This window comes from Diplotaxodon limnothrissa, linkage group LG3 (assembly GCF_057381915.1).
Source record: "Diplotaxodon limnothrissa isolate DT_005_m linkage group LG3, D_limnothrissa_male_GT1.1, whole genome shotgun sequence".
NCBI classification, from domain to species: Eukaryota; Metazoa; Chordata; class Actinopteri; order Cichliformes; family Cichlidae; genus Diplotaxodon; species Diplotaxodon limnothrissa.
The window spans coordinates 56,033,194-56,052,895 of record NC_140598.1 but is presented as its reverse complement, the minus strand read 5'-3'; the positions used below and the strand labels follow the sequence as shown (position 1 = coordinate 56,052,895).

Below are 19,702 nucleotides of genomic sequence, written 5' to 3'. Positions count from 1 at the left end.
AAGTCTGACGTCATTAGCCGTGCCTGGGCCCAAACTCCGCTGCAGGTCGCTAAGTCACACGATCACTGTGGCATCACTGAGAGTTAAAAACTGTCTAAATCCTTTCATCTGTAATGAAATGATCAGAGTTGCTGCTCTACCAGGTGTAACAATTAAGTTTAACATCCAGGCATCCATGAAAACAGAATTTATGAAATTCTAACGTTAGCAGGGAGTTAGCTTGCTAGTTTCCATCTAAATATAATATACCATGTTCTGACTGAGGGATATTTCTGAAACAAATTAAGACATACAGCTCTGCTATCATTGCCGAAATAAATAAAGACAGGAAGGTAAACAGCAGTGACATTAGTTGAGTTACTGAAGTTTGGCTAGCTCGTATATAACAATGTGCTACGTGATCGCTAGCAACACAGCTATGTTAGCATAATATAAACTGTGAAGCTGGAGGATGAACGCTAACTTTTTTCCACTCAATAAAAGTTAACTTGAGGGTTTCCGAAGGTTCTGGACAAATGCAATCGCATAGCAGGATGCTGTAAACGGACCAAACTTCAGTCAAAAGAACAGCTGAGAAAATCCATCCATAGTACAAGGTTAGTCAATAATATACTGCTGCATGAGCTGGGCTGTAGTTACATGGTAAGGTTCTAAAATCTGAGCTTTGAATTGATTAGCGGTAATAAAAACCGAGAGAGGCCGACGGTGATCACTGACTGTTTTTAGGGGCTTGTTGAGATTAAATAGAACAAGATACAAAGCATTAAAACATGTAAAAAACACAAACGCATTATTAAACGTGGAGTAGTTTGGGCCCAGAAGCAGGATTCATCACGTCATCACTTAAAGACCGGATAGTTTTATGGCACACTTTGGGTCCCTTAGTGCCTAATAGCATTGTTTCAGTACCACAGCCAGTACCTGAGTATTGAGTAAGTCCGTCCCTTTATCACAAAGCTCAGATCATCTCAAACTAGTTTCTTGAACATGATGATGAGTTCTCTTTACTCAAATGACCTCCACAATATCCAGATCTCGATCCAAGAGCACCTTTTGGATGGGCTGGAATCATAGATGTGCAGCAACTGTGTTGTGACAAAAATCTCTGAGGAATGTTTCCAGCACCTTGTTGAATGTTCCCCATGAATAATTAAGGCAGGTCTGAAGGCAAAAAAGAGTTCCAGCCTGGTACTAGGAAGCTGTACCTAATAACAGCTACTATATATTTTATAATATGTATCTAATATATCCAAGGATTTCACATTTTTACATATTTTTTTTACCAGGTGATATGAGCAGTAATGCAAAAGTAGTAAATATGGACAATACAAGTAAGTCATTAATGAGAGTTTAATCAGAATGAAATGCCAAAAATGCCACGAGCAGTACATCACAGCGTTACCTTTAATCCTTCCCTGACGGCAAGAACTGTGAGAAGCGATGTGCATTCAGCGTTTCAGAAGACCGAGAGCGAATATTTTCACACTTCTGTAACACGAGAGAGAGACTGATGTATAGATTTTGACAAGGCATGTGAGAAAAATGGCGCGCCGCTAAAGTGAAAATAAATAATGAATAATTATTAGGAGCGTGTAAAAATAATTTACCTGTCAGTCTGCAGTCTAATTTTCTTCTATTGCATATGTATTTACTGACAAATGTCAAGTATGCTTGCAACAGCCCCCTTTATTGTTGACTGTGAGTGCGGTGGTGTTTATTTTAGTACTGTATACAGTGCATTTTTGACAGGAGCACACAATAATGCGTGGTTGAAGGCAGTAGTGCAGTGCATATAGCATAAAAACATATCACTGGTTGTTTTTATGCCATGCTAGTTCTTGAGGTTCAAGCTCCTCACAATCACTGCACCGTGAGTCTTTCAGCTGGTGTAACTTTTAAGCCGTGTTACAGTGAACATAGCGTCATCTGGTTATTCTAACTCCCCCGGACGGGCTGTAAACGGCGTGAAGGTAATTTCAAAATTTAATGATCTGAATTGATTGCCACAAACAGCCGTTAATACGGTTTTGTCCAGTAATTCATCTTACTGCCGACGCACATAATATCTGTCCAGCCTTTCCCACCACTGTGAAATCCATTTCTATCAACGTGATTTAGAGGGAAGGAAGCTAAATAAAAGAACCCAGATTTTCCAGCCTCACTTTTCTGTGCGCAGTGCGAGTACTAGCAATTTACCTGAGCACACCCAACTCCATTTGATATATCACTTTGCGCTGTAATGCACCGCAACACACTATAAATCAGAATACCTATGTGGGCCATCTGCAGTCCAAACACATTTATTTTTCTCCCAACTCACAGATGATGCAGTGCTTTTTGATTTGTTTTCCCCCCTCTCCCCTTATAAACCACAACAAATCCCCAGGAAAATCATCTGAAAGTTTGAGCATCCCAAACAAAATGAGCTGGCGCAGTCAAAGTAAACCTCAAATCTCCTCAGCCCTCCCCCTTCATAAGCGTAGCTTTCTTCCTGCGTATGTTAAATTGACTGGGTTGCGGGCTTTGATTCAACTCGGGCATTTTGCTGGAGTTTATATAGAGTGAGATCCAGACTTGCTTGGCATAGGATAAAGCAGCAATACTTAACTGAGAAGGGATGGATTTAGCAGCTCAGCTGGTGGCAGTGCTAAGAGTGGGCGGAGGGGGTGGAGGATGAAAAGGTGGGGTAATAGTTGGCCAAGCAAAAATGCCCACCTTGGGCTGCGGTAGATGACCTCTGAATGTGTCCTTTGTTTTTTGGGATGGTGTGACCTGTGCAGGATACAGACGCACATTTAACAAGCTCAGTGTAAAAACAGCCCTGCTCAGCAGAGGCGCCTGACCTTTTCCACGAAACGCTCAGAAATTCAGCAAAGAGGTGACGTGCTATGTACTAGATGTTTCTTCCAAACTGGCTTCTCTTTGTTTCTCTCATCTAACACTCTCACAAAAACCTAAATGTTCAGGTGTTACTGTATTTTAATGGCTTCATAGTACCATAGAGCGCTTATAGAGCACTTCATTCTCAGAGTGAAGGTTCACTGGAGTTCCCAGGCAGATACACCTCTAACATTTCTGGGATTGGGCTTAAAATGTTCCTTTTATTAAAGCTCATAGTTAGGGCTGCAATCCCATGATGCATTATGCACTTCTCATATAGTAGCATTCACTTCACTGTTCAGTAAAATTAATTTCATAATAGATTTCAATAAAAAGTTATTTACTTAGGAACAAAGTGGATGTATTCAAATTATTATGTATGTAAACGGTTATAACCTGTTATTGTGATGTCATAATAAAGTCCCTATACAATTAGTCAACTATAGACAAAAAGGTTGCCGTGCCAACATGTTCTTGCAACTCGGAAAACCTTTTGTCATTTTAAGCATCTTTATATGGCATTATTATCACTTAGACCTTCAGATTTGTTCTGTTGACCTTGAAGGAGAGGTCAGAGGTCAAATGTGACTTATAAAAAGTATCGTATGAAGATTTAATATATGTTGACAATGCACAGCACACTTGTAAGAATCTTAGTTTCTAAATTATAAGGCTTTTTGGCACTTTTTGACCAATAAATCATGACCCCGCTCTACACGCCTACAAAGCTTTGTCAGAATTCATTCGATAACTGTAAACCAGCCATCAGTACTACAGGAAAGGTTGAGAGATTATAACAACCAGTAGGAATCGTTCTCCAGCACTGAATGTCACATCAGTGGGTTCAACGGTTATACCATTATTTGATCCTGATAGACAATTTTGATTGATCCACGGCGCTTTTCCACTAGCGTGGGAACAAATCTGTTATTAAGTATCATTTATTGAGTCTTTTGGCCTCAGCAGTTCAAAGAAATTAAGACACACCACTCTGGCAGCTCACTTTTAAGCAGGTTTCTTTCATAACAATATTACACGTGTCAGGTTAAATGTTTTTTTTTTCAGCTTTAAAACATGGCAGGATCAAAAGTTACCCTGTGATACCGCTTTCATACAGACTGCAGAGACACGACCACGCTGTGACTTCATTATAGATCTAGCCCTTTTCTTCTGATTACCGGGGTACGTGATAATTAATATGTGTTATCTGATACAGCATGATATGAAAGGATAAGAACACCTGTGAATAATCTTGCAATGCATGCTTTAGTTGTCAGTGCAATTGGGCTCAGTTTGACGCCTCTCGAATCAAAGGACTCGCAGAACAAAAGGGAGAGCTGGAATAAAATGTGGTCTCATAGAAACGCTCGAAAGTAGGCTTAGGGTGGCCTTTATCATCATTTTAATTTTGTCCCAGATTCACGCCCACGCACTCTTCTGGAGTTTGCTTTGTTGCCATGCGGATAAGCACGAGTAAAAAAAGAGAAGAAGAAAAAAACACAGTGGGATCAACAATCCGGAGATAAGTGACTACCACGCAGATTGGGATGTTGGCTTGATTTGAACAGTTTTGATCCGTGGAATCCTTTCTTGTGCTGCTTACGCTTAATGATGACAGTTGTTGAAACAAACAAGGTCCAAACTGAAAAGAAATGGTTCAAACAGCTTTTTCTTTAATTAAAAAGAAAGCTTTGACTTGTTTTCTGCACATCATCTTCACACACGAGCGTGCACGACGTTGCTCGTCCCATTCAGGCGACGCCGTCCCAGCTAGGGCTGGGTATCGTCACTGATTTCTAGAATCGATTTGATTCCGATTCACGAGGTCCTGAATCGATTCGATCCACGATTCGATTCAATTCAATTTGAATCGGGGAAATTTTGCCTCAGACAGTCAGAAATATTATAATTCAGATCAGTACATTTACATATTTTTGTATCTATAAAAAGGAAGCTGACACTCGCAAGACTTTATCAAAGGTGTAATCACACCACAGCAGGTGCCTTTGTGTCACAGTAGCTGAAGATAAAACACAGAAAAACATGAAGGTGTCATGGTCCTGGGTCGGTGACCCAGCGCTTTTGGTTTGTTATCATTTTCTAGATGATGATTGTTTAAGTTCTGTGTTATTTTCAATCTGCCTCTAAGTCTGCGTCTGTACCTGTCTGTCTATGGTGTCTCCCCATCTGTTTGTGAATCTGTCTGTTTAGTTCAATGTCTTGTCTGGTTCCATGTATCTGAGTTTCCTGTTTTATTGTGAAGGTCCGTGTCGTATGTGAGTGTGATCAGTTTACGTTTCCCCTGTCCCGTCAGCCCAGATTTCTCCCAGCTGTGTTGCCCTCCTGTCTCTCATCCCTTGATTACTGGTGTGTGTATTTAAGCCCTGTGTGTTCTCCTGCCTGTTGCCGGTTCGTCTGTGTTCCTCCGTGTCAGTCTGTGTAACTCGGTGTCCGTCTGTTACCCTGTATTCCACGGTGTCCTGTTCCTCGTCTGCGTCTCTCTGCTATTCATCATCCGTTGTCATATGCTCCCAGGTCTGTTATTTTAGTTCTCCCAGTTTAGGTGTCTTTAGTTGTTTGTTATGCCCCACTGTTTGTTTGCCACTACACCTCTGTAAATAAAACCACCGGTATCTCATCCACTGCCTGCATCTTGGGTCCTCCTTCTATATCCACACGGCTCGCCTCGGCAGCCGTGACAGTACGAACCGGCCACTATGGACCCAGCAGCATTCAACCCGCCCAAGGAGCTCCGGGAGGACATTGTTTACTCCGTGGACAAATTAATCAACGCGTGGCTGGAGCACGAGGGGAGAGAATTTCGCCAAGCCGTGGCTAATCGGCTACAGCGCTTGGTTTCTGGTCTCCCCTGGCTGCTCAGCTCACTTCACCCGCTTGCACAGAATTTCATTCTGAATGGACTCCGTCTTCACCCCCCGGCTGCTACCACCCACCCTGCAGCTCATGCTTCACTGCCCAGTCCGACAGAGGATGTTCTGCCCGGCCCGTCAACCCAGCCTTCGAGGGGGAAACGGCGCTCACGCCGCCGACGCTCCTCGCCACAGTCGAACCTGGGGATGTCCGAGCAGCCAGCTGTGGTGAGTGGACAGGACAGTATTGTTGGTCTGAACTGTGGGACCGTTTACTCAGGGGTGATGTTCTGTACGGCACTGGACAAAAACTGTTTATCGCCAGAAGCTCAGTTAGGCGCCCGGCCAGAAGCTCAGTTAGGCGCCCGGCCAGAAGCTCAGTTAGCCGCCCGGCCAGAAGCTCAGTTAGCCGCCCGGCCAGAAGCTCAGTTAGCCGCCCGGCCAGAAGCTCAGTTAGCCGCCCGGCCAGAAGCCCAGTCGCCACCTCCGCCACATTCAGCCTCACAATCCATAGCTCAATTACAGTCACAGCCAGACTTATTACAAACCCTGTTACAATCCATGGCCCAGTCAATAGCCCGGTTAGCAGAAGAATCATTAGCTTTATCCTCAGTTCAGCAGTCACCAGCCCTGCATCCTGTGTCGGTTGCTCCACTACCTGTTCAGCCATCATCTTCACCTACTCCTCCTGTACAGCAAGCCATGTCAGTCCAACCCATAACGGACAGTTCAACAACTCCGTACTCTAAGCAGAGAGACAAACCCAAGAACAATGTCAACATTCCTCAAAGGCTGGCCAGTTCTGAGACTGAGATGCACTCCAGGGCCTCCCCAGAGGCTGGGTTTCAGCCCCCATTAGACTCTGGACCCCTGGAGTTTAAGAAGCCAGCTGAGGACTGCACAGAGCTGTCGCTGCCTGAGCAGGGTCAATGCTCTGCGCAGCTGCAGGCCGCTATGTGTTTGCCAGAGGCCCGTGTGCCTGCTGGTCCTGTTCTGTCCCTGCCAGAGGCCCGTGTGCCTGCTGGTTCTGTTGTGTTCTTGCCAGAGGTCTCCGCACCTGCTGGTTCTGTTCTGTGTGTGCCAGGGGCTCCAGTGCCCACTGGTTCTGAGACTGTTTTTGCTGGGGGGCCCGAGGAGCCCGTCCAACCACCAGCTGCTCCACCAGCAGCCTCATCCACGCTTGCAGCAGCAGTTTCATCCATGCCGCCACCTGCTGCAGCGCCTCCGTCTGCATCCTCCACGCCGTTGCCTGGCCTGGCCTCTGCTGCATCCTCCACGCCCTCGCCTGGTCCAGCCACTGCTTCATCCTCGCCTGGTCCAGCCACTGCTTCATCCTCGCCTGGTCCAGCCACTGCTTCATCCTCGCCTGGTCCAGCCTCCGTGTCTTCATCCTCGCCTGGTCCAGCCTCCGTGTCTTCATCCTCGCCTGGTCCAGCCTCCGCATCACCTGCAGTGGCCTCCTCTTCAGCTTCCTCATCAGCTGCTTTGCCTGGTCCAGCATCCTCATCAGCTGCTTTGCCTGGTCCAGCATCCTCATCAGCTGCTTTGCCTGGTCCAGCATCCTCATCAGCTGCTTTGCCTGGTCCAGCTTCAGCATCCTCATCAGCTGCTTTGCCTGGTCCGGCCTCCGCTTCTGCTTCAGCCTCGTCTGGTCCAGCCTCTGCGTCTGCTTCAGCCTCGTCTGGTCCAGCCTCTGCGTCTTCATCGTCTGGTCCAGCCTCTGCGTCTTCATCGTCTGGTCCAGCCTCTGCGTCTTCATCCTCATCGTCTGGTCCAGCCTCTGCGTCTTCATCCTCATCGTCTGGTCCAGCCTCTGCGTCTTCATCCTCTTCGTCTGGTCCAGCCTCTGCGTCTTCATCCTCTTCGTCTGGTCCAGCCTCTGCGTCTTCATCCTCTTCGTCTGGTCCAGCCTCTGCGTCTTCATCCTCGTCTGGTCCGGCTTCAGCCTCCTCATCAGCGTCCGCCTCGTCTGGTCCAGCCTCCGCTTCACCTGGGGCTGCAGGGGCCACGCAGCCTTCAGGTCCCCAACTACCACCTCCACATCGTCGGTCATCTACCTGGCCGCCTGTTGGGCATCTCCGCCGCCGTGGACGCCCTCCTGAACGCCGCCACTGCCTTCCACGTGGCCGGCCTCCGGACTTGTTTCCACGCCGCTGTTGCCGTCCGCACGGTCGGCCCCCAGAACTGTTTCCACGCCGCTGTTGCCGTCCGCACGGTCGGCCCCCAGAACTGTTTCCACGCCGCTGTTGCCGTCCGCACGGTCGGCCCCCAGAACTGTTTCCACGCCGCTGCCTACTGCGTGGCCGGCATCGGGACCGGCCCCGCTGCCGTTCGCATGGTCGGCCTCCTGAACTTGACCATCTGGGCCTTTTGGACTCTGTCCCTCCGTCCTGGGCCCCCTCCGCCCACCCTGGTCGGGTGTTTTTTTTTTTTTGTTTTTTTTTTTCTTTTTTGGTTTTGGTCCGTTTTTGTGTTTCTGCTGGGCTGTCTGGAGCCAGCCCTTGAGGGGGGGGTACTGTCATGGTCCTGGGTCGGTGACCCAGCGCTTTTGGTTTGTTATCATTTTCTAGATGATGATTGTTTAAGTTCTGTGTTATTTTCAATCTGCCTCTAAGTCTGCGTCTGTACCTGTCTGTCTATGGTGTCTCCCCATCTGTTTGTGAATCTGTCTGTTTAGTTCAATGTCTTGTCTGGTTCCATGTATCTGAGTTTCCTGTTTTATTGTGAAGGTCCGTGTCGTATGTGAGTGTGTTCAGTTTACGTTTCCCCTGTCCCGTCAGCCCAGATTTCTCCCAGCTGTGTTGCCCTCCTGTCTCTCATCCCTTGATTACTGGTGTGTGTATTTAAGCCCTGTGTGTTCTCCTGCCTGTTGCCGGTTCGTCTGTGTTCCTCCGTGTCAGTCTGTGTAACTCGGTGTCCGTCTGTTACCCTGTATTCCACGGTGTCCTGTTCCTCGTCTGCGTCTCTCTGCTATTCATCATCCGTTGTCATATGCTCCCAGGTCTGTTATTTTAGTTCTCCCAGTTTAGGTGTCTTTAGTTGTTTGTTATGCCCCACTGTTTGTTTGCCACTACACCTCTGTAAATAAAACCACCGGTATCTCATCCACTGCCTGCATCTTGGGTCCTCCTTCTATATCCACACGGCTCGCCTCGGCAGCCGTGACAGAAGGTGGTTTTCCTGGCCTGGATTTTATAAAAATATTCTGCAGTAGATCAAAAACGAAACAAAACCATTAATCAAAATATGAACATTACCTCTGAAGTTACAGCGGTTTTATTAGAGACACAGCGTTTTGCATTTTGCATCATTTTAAAAAGTTTAAATTTGTTCAGAAGCCTATTGAACGGCAGAAATTAGGTTTTCTTTTCGGAAGTAAGTAAAAGGAAAAGAAAAACAGCGGCCGACAGCGCTGTAAACAACGGTAGACTTGTGCGTAACAAGCAAGTGAATAATGCAGAAAACAGATTTCGGGGATAGACAGGAAACTGTTCTTGAAGTACACTGAGAGAGAGAGAGAGAGAGAGCTGTGCATGAAGTGTGATTTTATTGTGGTGGAAGCAAAACAGTAAAAGTCAGAGTGAATTCTTGACGATGTTTATGTGAAGCAAAGTTTGGATCTTCTTTTGCTGCTGGTTCGGTCAATAATGTTTGGAGAGAGATAAAACTAACAGCTTTAGAATCAGCGTAAAAAGGGCGTAAACACAAAGCGCGGATCCGCCGAAACATCAGAATCAGCGAGCTGTCGGCTTTCAGCCCCGACCGTGTCCGTGCCGTCGGGTGAGAAAGGCGACATCTCACCGATTCTGATCCGCGGGTCTGCGCTTTGTGTTTACGTCTTTGTGCAGAAGCTGCTCTCATTTACTGTTTTAAATGTTTGGTGGTTGTTGAAATTTTGTGACGTTTCACCTGAGATTCTGGAATTTCGGGCAAAATACATTTATATAAAAAAATCGATTCAAGATTTTAATGAATCGATATCACGTTATCCAAGCCAGAATCGATTATTAAAACCCACCCCTAGTCCCAGCCTCTCTCTGTTCCCCCTGCAGGCCGCACCATCATTCTGTCCACGCACCACATGGACGAGGCAGACATCTTAGGTGATCGCATTGCCATCATCTCCCACGGCAAGATGCGTTGCTGCGGCTCCTCCATCTTCCTGAAGAAATGCTTCGGCAGCGGCTACTACCTCACTCTGGTCAGAGACGGGAGCGGAAAGATGACAGCTCAGCGTAACGGCATCATCAGTCAGGCCAAAGGGGGGAAGAAAGTAAGCGCGCTTTAGGTCTTCAAACTTACTGAGAGGAAACTTACTTTAGCAGTGTTTTGATTGATAATTGTGATAATCTGCTCACACAGTGAGTGAGGCCACTTTTTTAAGGCCTTAGAGGACTTTAGATCTTTACAATCTTATTATTTAATTTAATGTTAAATCCTGCAAAATAAGGATTTTCAGCAGCAAGCACTTTGGCACAGCAGTAACCTCTTTCTCATCTGTTATTGACCAGCCTCTGACTTTCCAGAGTGCTCGCTTTCTCCTTTTACCACCCTCCCCCCCCCTAATGATCTGTATTTAGTCTGCCCCAGCATGAGAATTGGCATGCGCCTACGTGCTGGATGATACTAATTGTCGCGGGGGAGAGGGGTGCTTCTCGCGTTCGCTCGCCAATGGTGCCTCGCACGCTTAGTTTTAATCAATTGGAGCAAATGAACAAGATGCACCGGTGCCAGCAGGGCGAGAGCGATTACCATTTGTCTGCCGAGTCTTCGAGGTGAGCGAAGTCATTTGTTTAAGAGAAAGAAACAAACGTGGAAACACCTTCGTGGGCGAGGTAGCGATTCAGCCCTCCTCCTTGTCCCCTGGATGTCATTTTGGTAATTAATAGGGAGAGTTTGCAATTACACACCTTTAACTGCTAAAAAAAAAAAAAAGTTTAATTGCCCCGATCTCATTTCCTTGTGATTGAACTCCATAAAGAGAAGCAGCCTTTTAAAAAATGTTTAACCTTTTTTTGTGCGCATGTCTTTGGCTGAACGACGGTGGCTTCATATTCCATTACAGGCTGACAGCATTATCTGTTGACGCATGCATGCGGCTTTATTTAGAGCAATTAAATAGAAACTTGTGGATGCCCGTTATTTGATTAATGCAAGACAGGAGTTGTCAGCGAGGCACTGTTCATCATTCTAAGAGGTAAGGCCTGATAAGGCCTTTCTAATCCAATTCTGATTAACAGGAGACAGAATGTCCTTTGAGCAGCAGCCCAGATGAAGGATTTGGCAGCCAAAGCTGGAGCAACTCTGATCCATCAGGTACCAACTATCTCCGTTTACTGTCTGTCATGTATTATGATTATTACCTTGTAAAACAGATGTTGCATGAACATTTTTATATAGTTCCTTTATATAGTTTTTAAAAACACACACAATTTTCAATGTGCGGTTTATTGGAGCGCATGCCAGTTCATCCTTTCTGAACCAGGAGAAAATAAAATCAACTCGTCATTACCAAACTAACAGATAAAACATTAAAGTATCTCCCCTCAAGATGGTTTTCAGATGTGCTGCTAGAGGGCATAAATAAAGTGATGAATTCATGTGGCGATAGTAGGATTTTTAGGATAAGAGAGATTAGAAATCTTTGAAACGCTGAAGTGTACTTTGACTAAAACGTCTTGCATGGTGTGAGAGGTTTCTGGTGATTTAACGCTGATCTTGATCTCTTGCAGCGGTAGTGAGTTGTGCGTCTTGTTAGTTGAACTCCAAAGCAGTGCTGATTGTCAACAGCCAGTGACACATTACTCACCTGTTCTCGTAAAGCGTTAAGCCGGAGCATTCAGTGGCAGCGGGGCCAACTTGCCTGTTTAGCTCTTAGATCCACTCTTCACTTCACTTACTGCGTGTTAAAGATCTTTTCAGTTTTAATCTGCAAGCAGCGATTAAGAAGTTTCACAACTCAGTTTTAAAGAAGCACTCGATTTGATTTTTGCCCATTCTCCTCACTCCCTGAAAGTCCCATTCTGTTTGCACACGAGGATCTACTGAGCTTAAACTTAAGCGAAGAGGAAAAATCTGCTTTGGTGTCAATCTCATCTGACCTGGCCGAGTCTGAGGCCCAGACGACAAACAGAAGAAGAGGTGAAGGTGATGCGTTGTGCTGCGAGAGTGACGAGGAGCATGCTGGATTCAGGATTTTGACTTTCACAGGCTTTGTGTGCCTCGATTTCAGTTATACATTTATATTTGCTCTGCTAGTTTATTACCCAGACTGTTCTGTAATAGTAAAATATAACGTTTTCATTAATTCACAGAAAATGTCATTTTTTCCTGTGGACTCACTGTAAAAAAACTACAAACATAAAAAAGAAACCAGATAGCTGTGTAACTGATGGCGGGAAAACAGGAATATTTATATAATTTAATCCATTATTATTATTATTTATCATTAGTTTAGGTGTAGTATGAATGGCAGTTCGGGCTTTATCAATAAGAAAAGCTGTGAAACTTATGAAAATACATTTAAACGTTAAAAATCTATAAACTCCTTCGTATTATCTAAAGATGTACAGTGAGCTCGTTTAGAGTCTTTTTTTGGGCCGATTCTGGCCCCCGGACCTTATGTTTGACACCCCAGATTTACAGTGGGCGGTATATGGAGTTTTTCCTGGCGATGTGACTTTTTTACTGCTTTATTTTCTGCTTGTATTTTCTTGTTACTTTATATCTATATTTGCCCGTTTGACATGAAACAGTCAACCCCGCGGCGTCAGGTTGTCGCTGTAGTTCCACTGTAACGTCCTGACACTTCTCGGGCGTCTCGTTTGGTGGCAATGATCTGGTCTCATCAAACAACAGCTCCACTGCGTGAAGGCACGGATATTTGGCAACACAATCATTGCTCACGGCACAACCTACTCACCAAATTGCCTCTCTATCATTTTTTCGTCTTCCCCGAAGAAGTGTGGCATACGCACAAGAACACAAGAGGACAGAATGGGATTTTTAGGTAGGGTCGTGGAACGTGCTCCACGTGTAGTTCGTTTTCTCCAGCTGCTATTTTTCTTATAATGTTCTGCTTTATACATGATATTCTATCATTTGCTTGACACAAGTTTTGACTATGTTAAATATAGAAATGTTGAGAAACTGCAGAAATAGAGCAGATTAGTGCCCAACCAAATCTTCTGCTGGTTATTTGATTTGTTTTGATCATTCTCGGGCCTTGATCGCGTAAACAAAAGGTGCCCAATGCAAGTCATGATCAGAAGCAAACTCTAGAGCAGGCTCCAGGTTATTATGCATGGAAATAAAATCAGAATCAAACCTGCTGCTTCCTTTAAAAGGATTATATTTAAGACTGCTGATATAAGTCAGAAAATCCCATGAAATAAAATCACATTTCCTCAAGTGACAGCTCATTTCTCTTTATTGACAGACACAGGCAAGCAGAGCAAAACATACTTACGATTTCTCAAATATTTTCGACTGGTGTGAACCAGAGCCATTTACTTCTTCATAAAGGACCAGTGGTTGTTGAGCTGCAGTAATTATATATGAGAGGCTTTGGATCAATAATGGATGTGGTGCATTCTGCAACACTGTCTGCATAGATTCTCACTATAGAGATGGGTTCAGAATGGATGAGATGGGGGAATAAGGTCCACTGATCTGCTACAGTGCTTTTAAATGTCACCTCATCAGGTGTGTTGTGATTGCAATATGTTGCACGGCGGTTTTTAAAGGATTTCACTGGTGAAGTTTCTCTGTGCGAACGCTGAGTTTGAAAGATGCTGTTGTTTAAATATTATACGTCTCCGCAGCCCTCAGTGCCGCCGGTTCAGCTTCAGCTCTTTCCCCGTCTTTAGAAGTTGTTTTGGCATAATTTTTGTGACTTTCCATCCAGCAAATTTGTCAGCAGTGGGTCAGCTCGTGCAAAGACACGTCCCTGAGGCAATCTTCCTGGAAAGCATCGGTCAGGAGATCACCTACATCCTGCCCTACGGAGGAGCTAAAGATGGGACCTTTGGCACGCTCTTCCGAGAGCTCGACCGAGCCATGGCCGACCTTGGCCTCACCAGCTATGGCATCTCGGACACCACCCTGGAGGAGGTAATCTAAACATGGGACGGCCTTGTGCATATGTGTCATTTTTATAAATTCACTTTGCATCATATTTTTCTATTTAAAATCTCCTTACTAATTTCATAGCAATTTGGAAATATGATGACTTTATTTTGCTAGGAAGGTACAGGCACTGAAAAACAGCAAAACCAGTTTGACTAAGAGTTCAGACTGTGTGGTCACACCTTTCTAGCTTGTTAGAATTTCAAGCTTTTATTGTCATGTCTTCAGAAAAGTACTTGCTGAAATTCAGCCCCAAACCACGACAGTGTCACGGCTGGCGGAGTGAGCCGTGTGGTGTGGAGGAAAGGGAGGACCCAAAATGCAGCAGTGACTGATGATACGAGTGATGTTTATTTACAAAGTGACAATGGCAGAAACAGGCAGTGAGGCATGACAAAACAACTGAAGAAACCTAAACTGGGAGAACTAAATGACAAACCTGAGACCATACAAAAGGGGTGCGGGGCAGAGAGACGCAGAGACAGGAACACCATAGAACGCAGACGAGCCGACAATGAACACAGACCGACACCCACTAAATATACACACACACACACACACACACACACACACGGTAATCAGGTAATCACACACAGGAGGGAAGAACAGCTGAACCTAATACACATGAGGACCGGAGGACACAAGCTGAACACAATGACAACAGACACAGACCTTCAAAATAGAATAGGAAATCCAGAACATGAGCCTTCAAAGTAAAGCAGGAACACACAGACTGATTTACAACACAACACGGGGACATGAACAGAGCACCAAGGACAGACACAGGTAGGGCTGAATACACACACCAAACTACAGGTTCAACCCTAAACCAATACAAAATCAGAATAAACACAAAGCACAAAAATGAACTTCAAGGAAACACAAAACGCTGGGCCAAAATGACCCAGGACCATGACAGTACCCCCCCTCCAAGGGCTGACTCCAGACAGCCCAAAACAAAAACAGATGACCAACCCAGGGCGGGCGGCGGGGGCCCAGGACGGAGGGACCAACACCGAACAAAAACAAGCCCCAGCGAACCAAGTGACCTGTCCAAAACAAACACACATGCCGGAGCACAAGGACAAAAACACAGTTCAGGAGGCCGGCCCGGAGGCTGACACAGATCCAAAAGCCGACCGAGCGGAAGGCAGCGGTGGCGGAGTGGAGGCAGTTCAGGGGGCCGACCGTGCACACGGCAACGGCGGCGACGGGCAAACAGTTCTGGGGGCCGACCGTGCACACGGCAACGGCGGCGACGGGCAAACAGTTCTGGGGACCGACCGTGCACACGGCAACGGCGGCGACGGGCAAACAGTTCTGGGGGCCGACCGTGCACACGGCAACGGCGGCGACGGGCAAACAGTTCTGGGGACCGACCGTGCACACGGCAACGGCGGCGACGGGCAAACAGTTCTGGGGACCGACCGTGCACACGGCAACGGCGGCGACGGGCAAACAGTTCTGGAGGCCGACCACTTGGAAGGTAGTGGCGGCCACCGAGCAGGTCCGGAGGACGGCCGCGATGCCAGCGGCGGCGACGAACTCTTTCCGGAGGCCGCCCCCGAAGGCCGTGATTCCATCTTAGAGGCCCGGAAAACGGCCGGCAGAGGCGAGGCAGAACGGGTCGAGCTGGCTCCGACGGCGGTGTGGCAACCGCAGGATCAGACGAGGCGGGACCAGACGAAGGCGGAGCCGAGGCCGGACCAGGCGGCGGCGTGGATGACGACACGGAGGCCGGACCAGGCGTGGATGACGACACGGAGGCCGGACCAGGCGTGGATGACGACACGGAGGCCGGACCAGACGAGGATGATGCAGAGGCCGGACCAGACGAGGATGATGCAGAGGCCGGACCAGACGAGGGTGCAGAGGCTGGACCAGACGAAGATGATGAGGATGCAGAGGCTGGACCGGATGAAGCCAAAGCAGATGCTGAAACCGGACCAGGCGAGGATGAAGCCAAAGCAGATGCTGAAACCGGACCAGGCGAGGCCGAAGACTCTGAGGCCGCAGCAGGCGAGGGTGATGAGACTGCAGCTGGTGATGAGACTGCAGCTGGTGATGAGACTGCAGCTGGTGATGAGATTGCAGCTGATGGCTGGACGGGCTCCTCAGGCCCCCCAGCTGACGAGGCAGAAGGCTGGACGGGCTCCTCAGGCCCCCCAGCAAAAACAGTCTCAGACCCAGTGGGCACTGGAGCCCCTGGCACACACAGAACAGAACCAGCAGGCACACGGGCCTCTGGCAGGAACGCAACAGAACCAGCAGGCACACGGGCAGGCACACGGGCCTCTGGCAGGGACGCAACAGAACCAGCAGGCACGCGGGCCTCTGGCAGGGACGCAACAGAACCAGCAGGCACGGAGACCTCTGGCAGGGACAGAACGGAACCAGCAGGCGCACGGGCCTCTGGCAGGGACGGAACAGAACCAGCAGGCGCACGGGCCTCTGGCAGGGACAAAACAGACTGCAGCTGCGCGGAGCACCGACCCTGCTCAGGCAGCGACAGCCGGGTGCAGTTCTCAGCTGGGTTCTTAGCCTCCAGGGGTCCAGAGTCAGCTGAGGGCTGTAACTTAACCTCTGGTGAGGCCCTGGAGCAAGTAGCAGTCTCTAAACTAGCCAGCTGTTGAGGAACGATTGCATTTTTAACGTGTTTGTCTCTCTGCAAATAATACGTACTAGAAAAAGAGTCAAAAATGGGAGGCACGGACGCAGTCTCCCGTACAGAGGGAGTCTGTGAAGATGGAGACGGCATGAATGACTGGGCTAGCGGAGATACCGGAGTCCGAGTTGCTTGCGGCTGTGCAGCTAAACGAGGTAAAGACAGCTCAGCAGGAGAATGAGCAAGCAACACACAGTTCTCCTTGTCGTCTGCTGCACCAAACAAAGTCCCTGGATAAACTGTTCCACAGTCCAAGACAGAAAAAGGGTCCTTCTCACTCACCACGGCCGGCAGTTCTGAAGTTCCAATATCCGGCTGTGGGGTGACGCGCCGACGGCGCGATCGTCGCTTCCTCCCGGGCAAAACCTCCGGCGGGCCGGGCAAAACCTCCGGCGGGCCGGGCAAAACCTCCGGCGGGCCGGGCAAAACCTCCGGCGGGAGAAGCTGACGTGGCTGTTCCGGGGTGGCCGTAATCCGCTGCTGCTGGACAAAGTCTGTGGATTCCCGAGCTCGCACCACCCCCCGGGCTTTATGCAGGTTGCAAATTAAGCCTGAAACTCCCTTAAGCTGGCAGAGGTAGGGATTTTCTTCCAGGATTGCTTCGATGGCTTTTAACCCCACCACTTGTGCCCTTGCGTTGGTGGTGTGGGTTACCCAGTCCATCAGGCGTCGGATGCGTGCGAGGTCGCTCTCTCCAGACAAAGCTGCTGGGTCCATGTTTGGTCGGCTCGTACTGTCACGGCTGGCGGAGTGAGCCGTGTGGTGTGGAGGAAAGGGAGGACCCAAAATGCAGCAGTGACTGATGATACGAGTGATGTTTATTTACAAAGTGACAATGGCAGAAACAGGCAGTGAGGCATGACAAAACAACTGAAGAAACCTAAACTGGGAGAACTAAATGACAAACCTGAGACCATACAAAAGGGGTGTGGGGCAGAGAGACGCAGAGACAGGAACACCATAGAACGCAGACGAGCCGACAATGAACACAGACCGACACCCACTAAATATACACACACACACACACAAGGTAATCAGGTAATCACACACAGGAGGGAAGAACAGCTGAACCTAATACACATGAGGACCGGAGGACACAAGCTGAACACAATGACAACAGACACAGACCTTCAAAATAGAATAGGAAATCCAGAACATGAGCCTTCAAAGTAAAGCAGGAACACACAGACTGATTTACAACACAACACGGGGACATGAACAGAGCACCAAGGACAGACACAGGTAGGGCTGAATACACACACCAAACTACAGGTTCAACCCTAAACCAATACAAAATCAGAATAAACACAAAGCACAAAAATGAACTTCAAGGAAACACAAAACGCTGGGCCAAAATGACCCAGGACCATGACAGACAGAGTTTTACAGATGGGTGTAGTCACTCACTGTTGTCTCGCCTGACCTCGATGTACAGATTTTTGATTCATCACTCCGTCAGACTGATTGTAATTTAGCATATTTGAGCCTTTTCTTCTCGTTTCCCTTCTTAACATCCACTCTCCCACTTAGACCATTTCTGATGAGGCTTCAGATGGATCAACTGAAGGGTCAGAGGCCATTTTTTTTAAGAATTTGTTTTTGTTAGGAGCCCTGCGACAGACTGGCTACCTGTCCAGGCTGTACCTTGCCTCTCCCCCTAAAATAGCTGGGATAGGCTCCAGCCTATGGATGGATGGACTTTGTAAGGCTTCTTTTGTCCTCTGTTTTTGAGGACATACGGTTTCCCCATCAAACTGTGTTATCGTTAGTATTTTCTCATAGATTGCACTAAATAAATTTTTGCAAATGATGTTTTTGTGACAGAAAAAAGAAACAGCACTGGCTCATCCATTGAGTTATGCCTGAATGATTCATAGGTCAGTGTCAAGAGCATCAAGAAACCAAACATTCCTCTGAAAATGTTCAGGTACAAGGACTGGACGGAAAGTGAGCGAAATAGCAGCCGGTGTTCAAAGAGGAACTTTAAACCTTGAAAGCAAATTATAAAGAAAAGAGTGGTGGCTCAAGACTTCTGCACAGTACCGTAGTAGAACTTTTTTTGTTTTTCTCTTCTCAGTGATAATGGAAAAAAATGATTTGCAGACTTTTTGTAAATCTCACCCAAAACAAGTAAACACTATAATAAACCAACCTTTTTACATTTTAGCCAATAACCTGAGCTGTGGGTCTATTATTCACTCTTTCCTTCAGATCCTGTTAGTGATTTCTCTTTCTTCTACTAAGACACCGTTAATGATGAAAACCATATCTAATTTTAGAGCAAACAAATTCGTAGTGATTGATAAATTTTGGATGAACGTGCTCAATGTGGTTTTAACCAGACCAACACTGGTCTGCTTTCTAAAATTCTCCAGCGCGGTTTGATCGCCATTAGATTTTCCTCACATATTGTCCTGCTCCCTTCCTCGTTTTCACGTCATACACTTTTTTTCAAAACCATGACTCACCATCATGATATAAGAAAAAAATAATAAAAGACTTTCTCTTTGAACTAATATGTAAGCGTCATATTGTAGATTGCAAATCAATGTTCCCCAGAAGCACTGACCCATAAACAAATGACTCAAGCAGCATGTTTGCCACGCAGGCCCGTCTTGGATTATAAAGCCGAGTGACTCTTCCCTAATGCTCTTCATTTAAGGCCGACATGCATTAAACACTCACGGCCTGCGGGCGATGTGAATAATTCCTTTTGAATTCCCATAATTCAGCCACACCATGGTTATTTCATCCATCCATGTTTTCTTTTGAAGTCCAAACGCTCTGAAACACGCAGTTATTCGCTACGTGTGAAAATAAAACAGGAACTGACAAGGTATTGACGTTAATAAAGTAACGCATAAAAATAATATAGCTTTTCATACTGCTTTATGATGTCAGAGCTTGTATTTGGCACCCCCTGAATAAAATAATTCAACACATCAAATAACATTCAGTCTCCCAGCAGCGTGCCTTTTGAGAGGTCAAATGATGAAACGTAGCCTAACTCGTACACCCAAAAATGCTCACAAATAGGGAGAGTTATTTATTTCGCTGTGTAACCTGGATTCATAAATAAAGTCAAGGAGGGCGCTTCGCTCAGAAACTCCACTCGGCAGGTGTTCAAGTAAAGGTTGTGATCTGTGGATGCACATCTGTG

General features: G+C 47.0%; 1 protein-coding gene across 3 annotated transcripts in view; it reads left to right on the top strand.

Moving 5' to 3' along the window:
- LOC146636641 (phospholipid-transporting ATPase ABCA1) overlaps positions 1-19,702 on the top strand; it is a 214,854-nt gene that overhangs the window by 74,648 nt on the left and 120,504 nt on the right. For 2 of the 3 annotated variants that reach the window (XM_085349624.1, XM_085349622.1), the window contains exons 22-24: positions 9,803-10,023; positions 10,991-11,066; positions 13,657-13,862. In XM_085349624.1, the coding sequence (XP_085205750.1) occupies positions 9,803-10,023; positions 10,991-11,066; positions 13,657-13,862 (503 nt within the window). Of the gene's footprint in view, positions 1-9,802; positions 10,024-10,990; positions 11,082-13,656; positions 13,863-19,702 lie in introns of all 3 variants that reach the window. The other variant, XM_085349625.1, reaches the window with a different exon arrangement.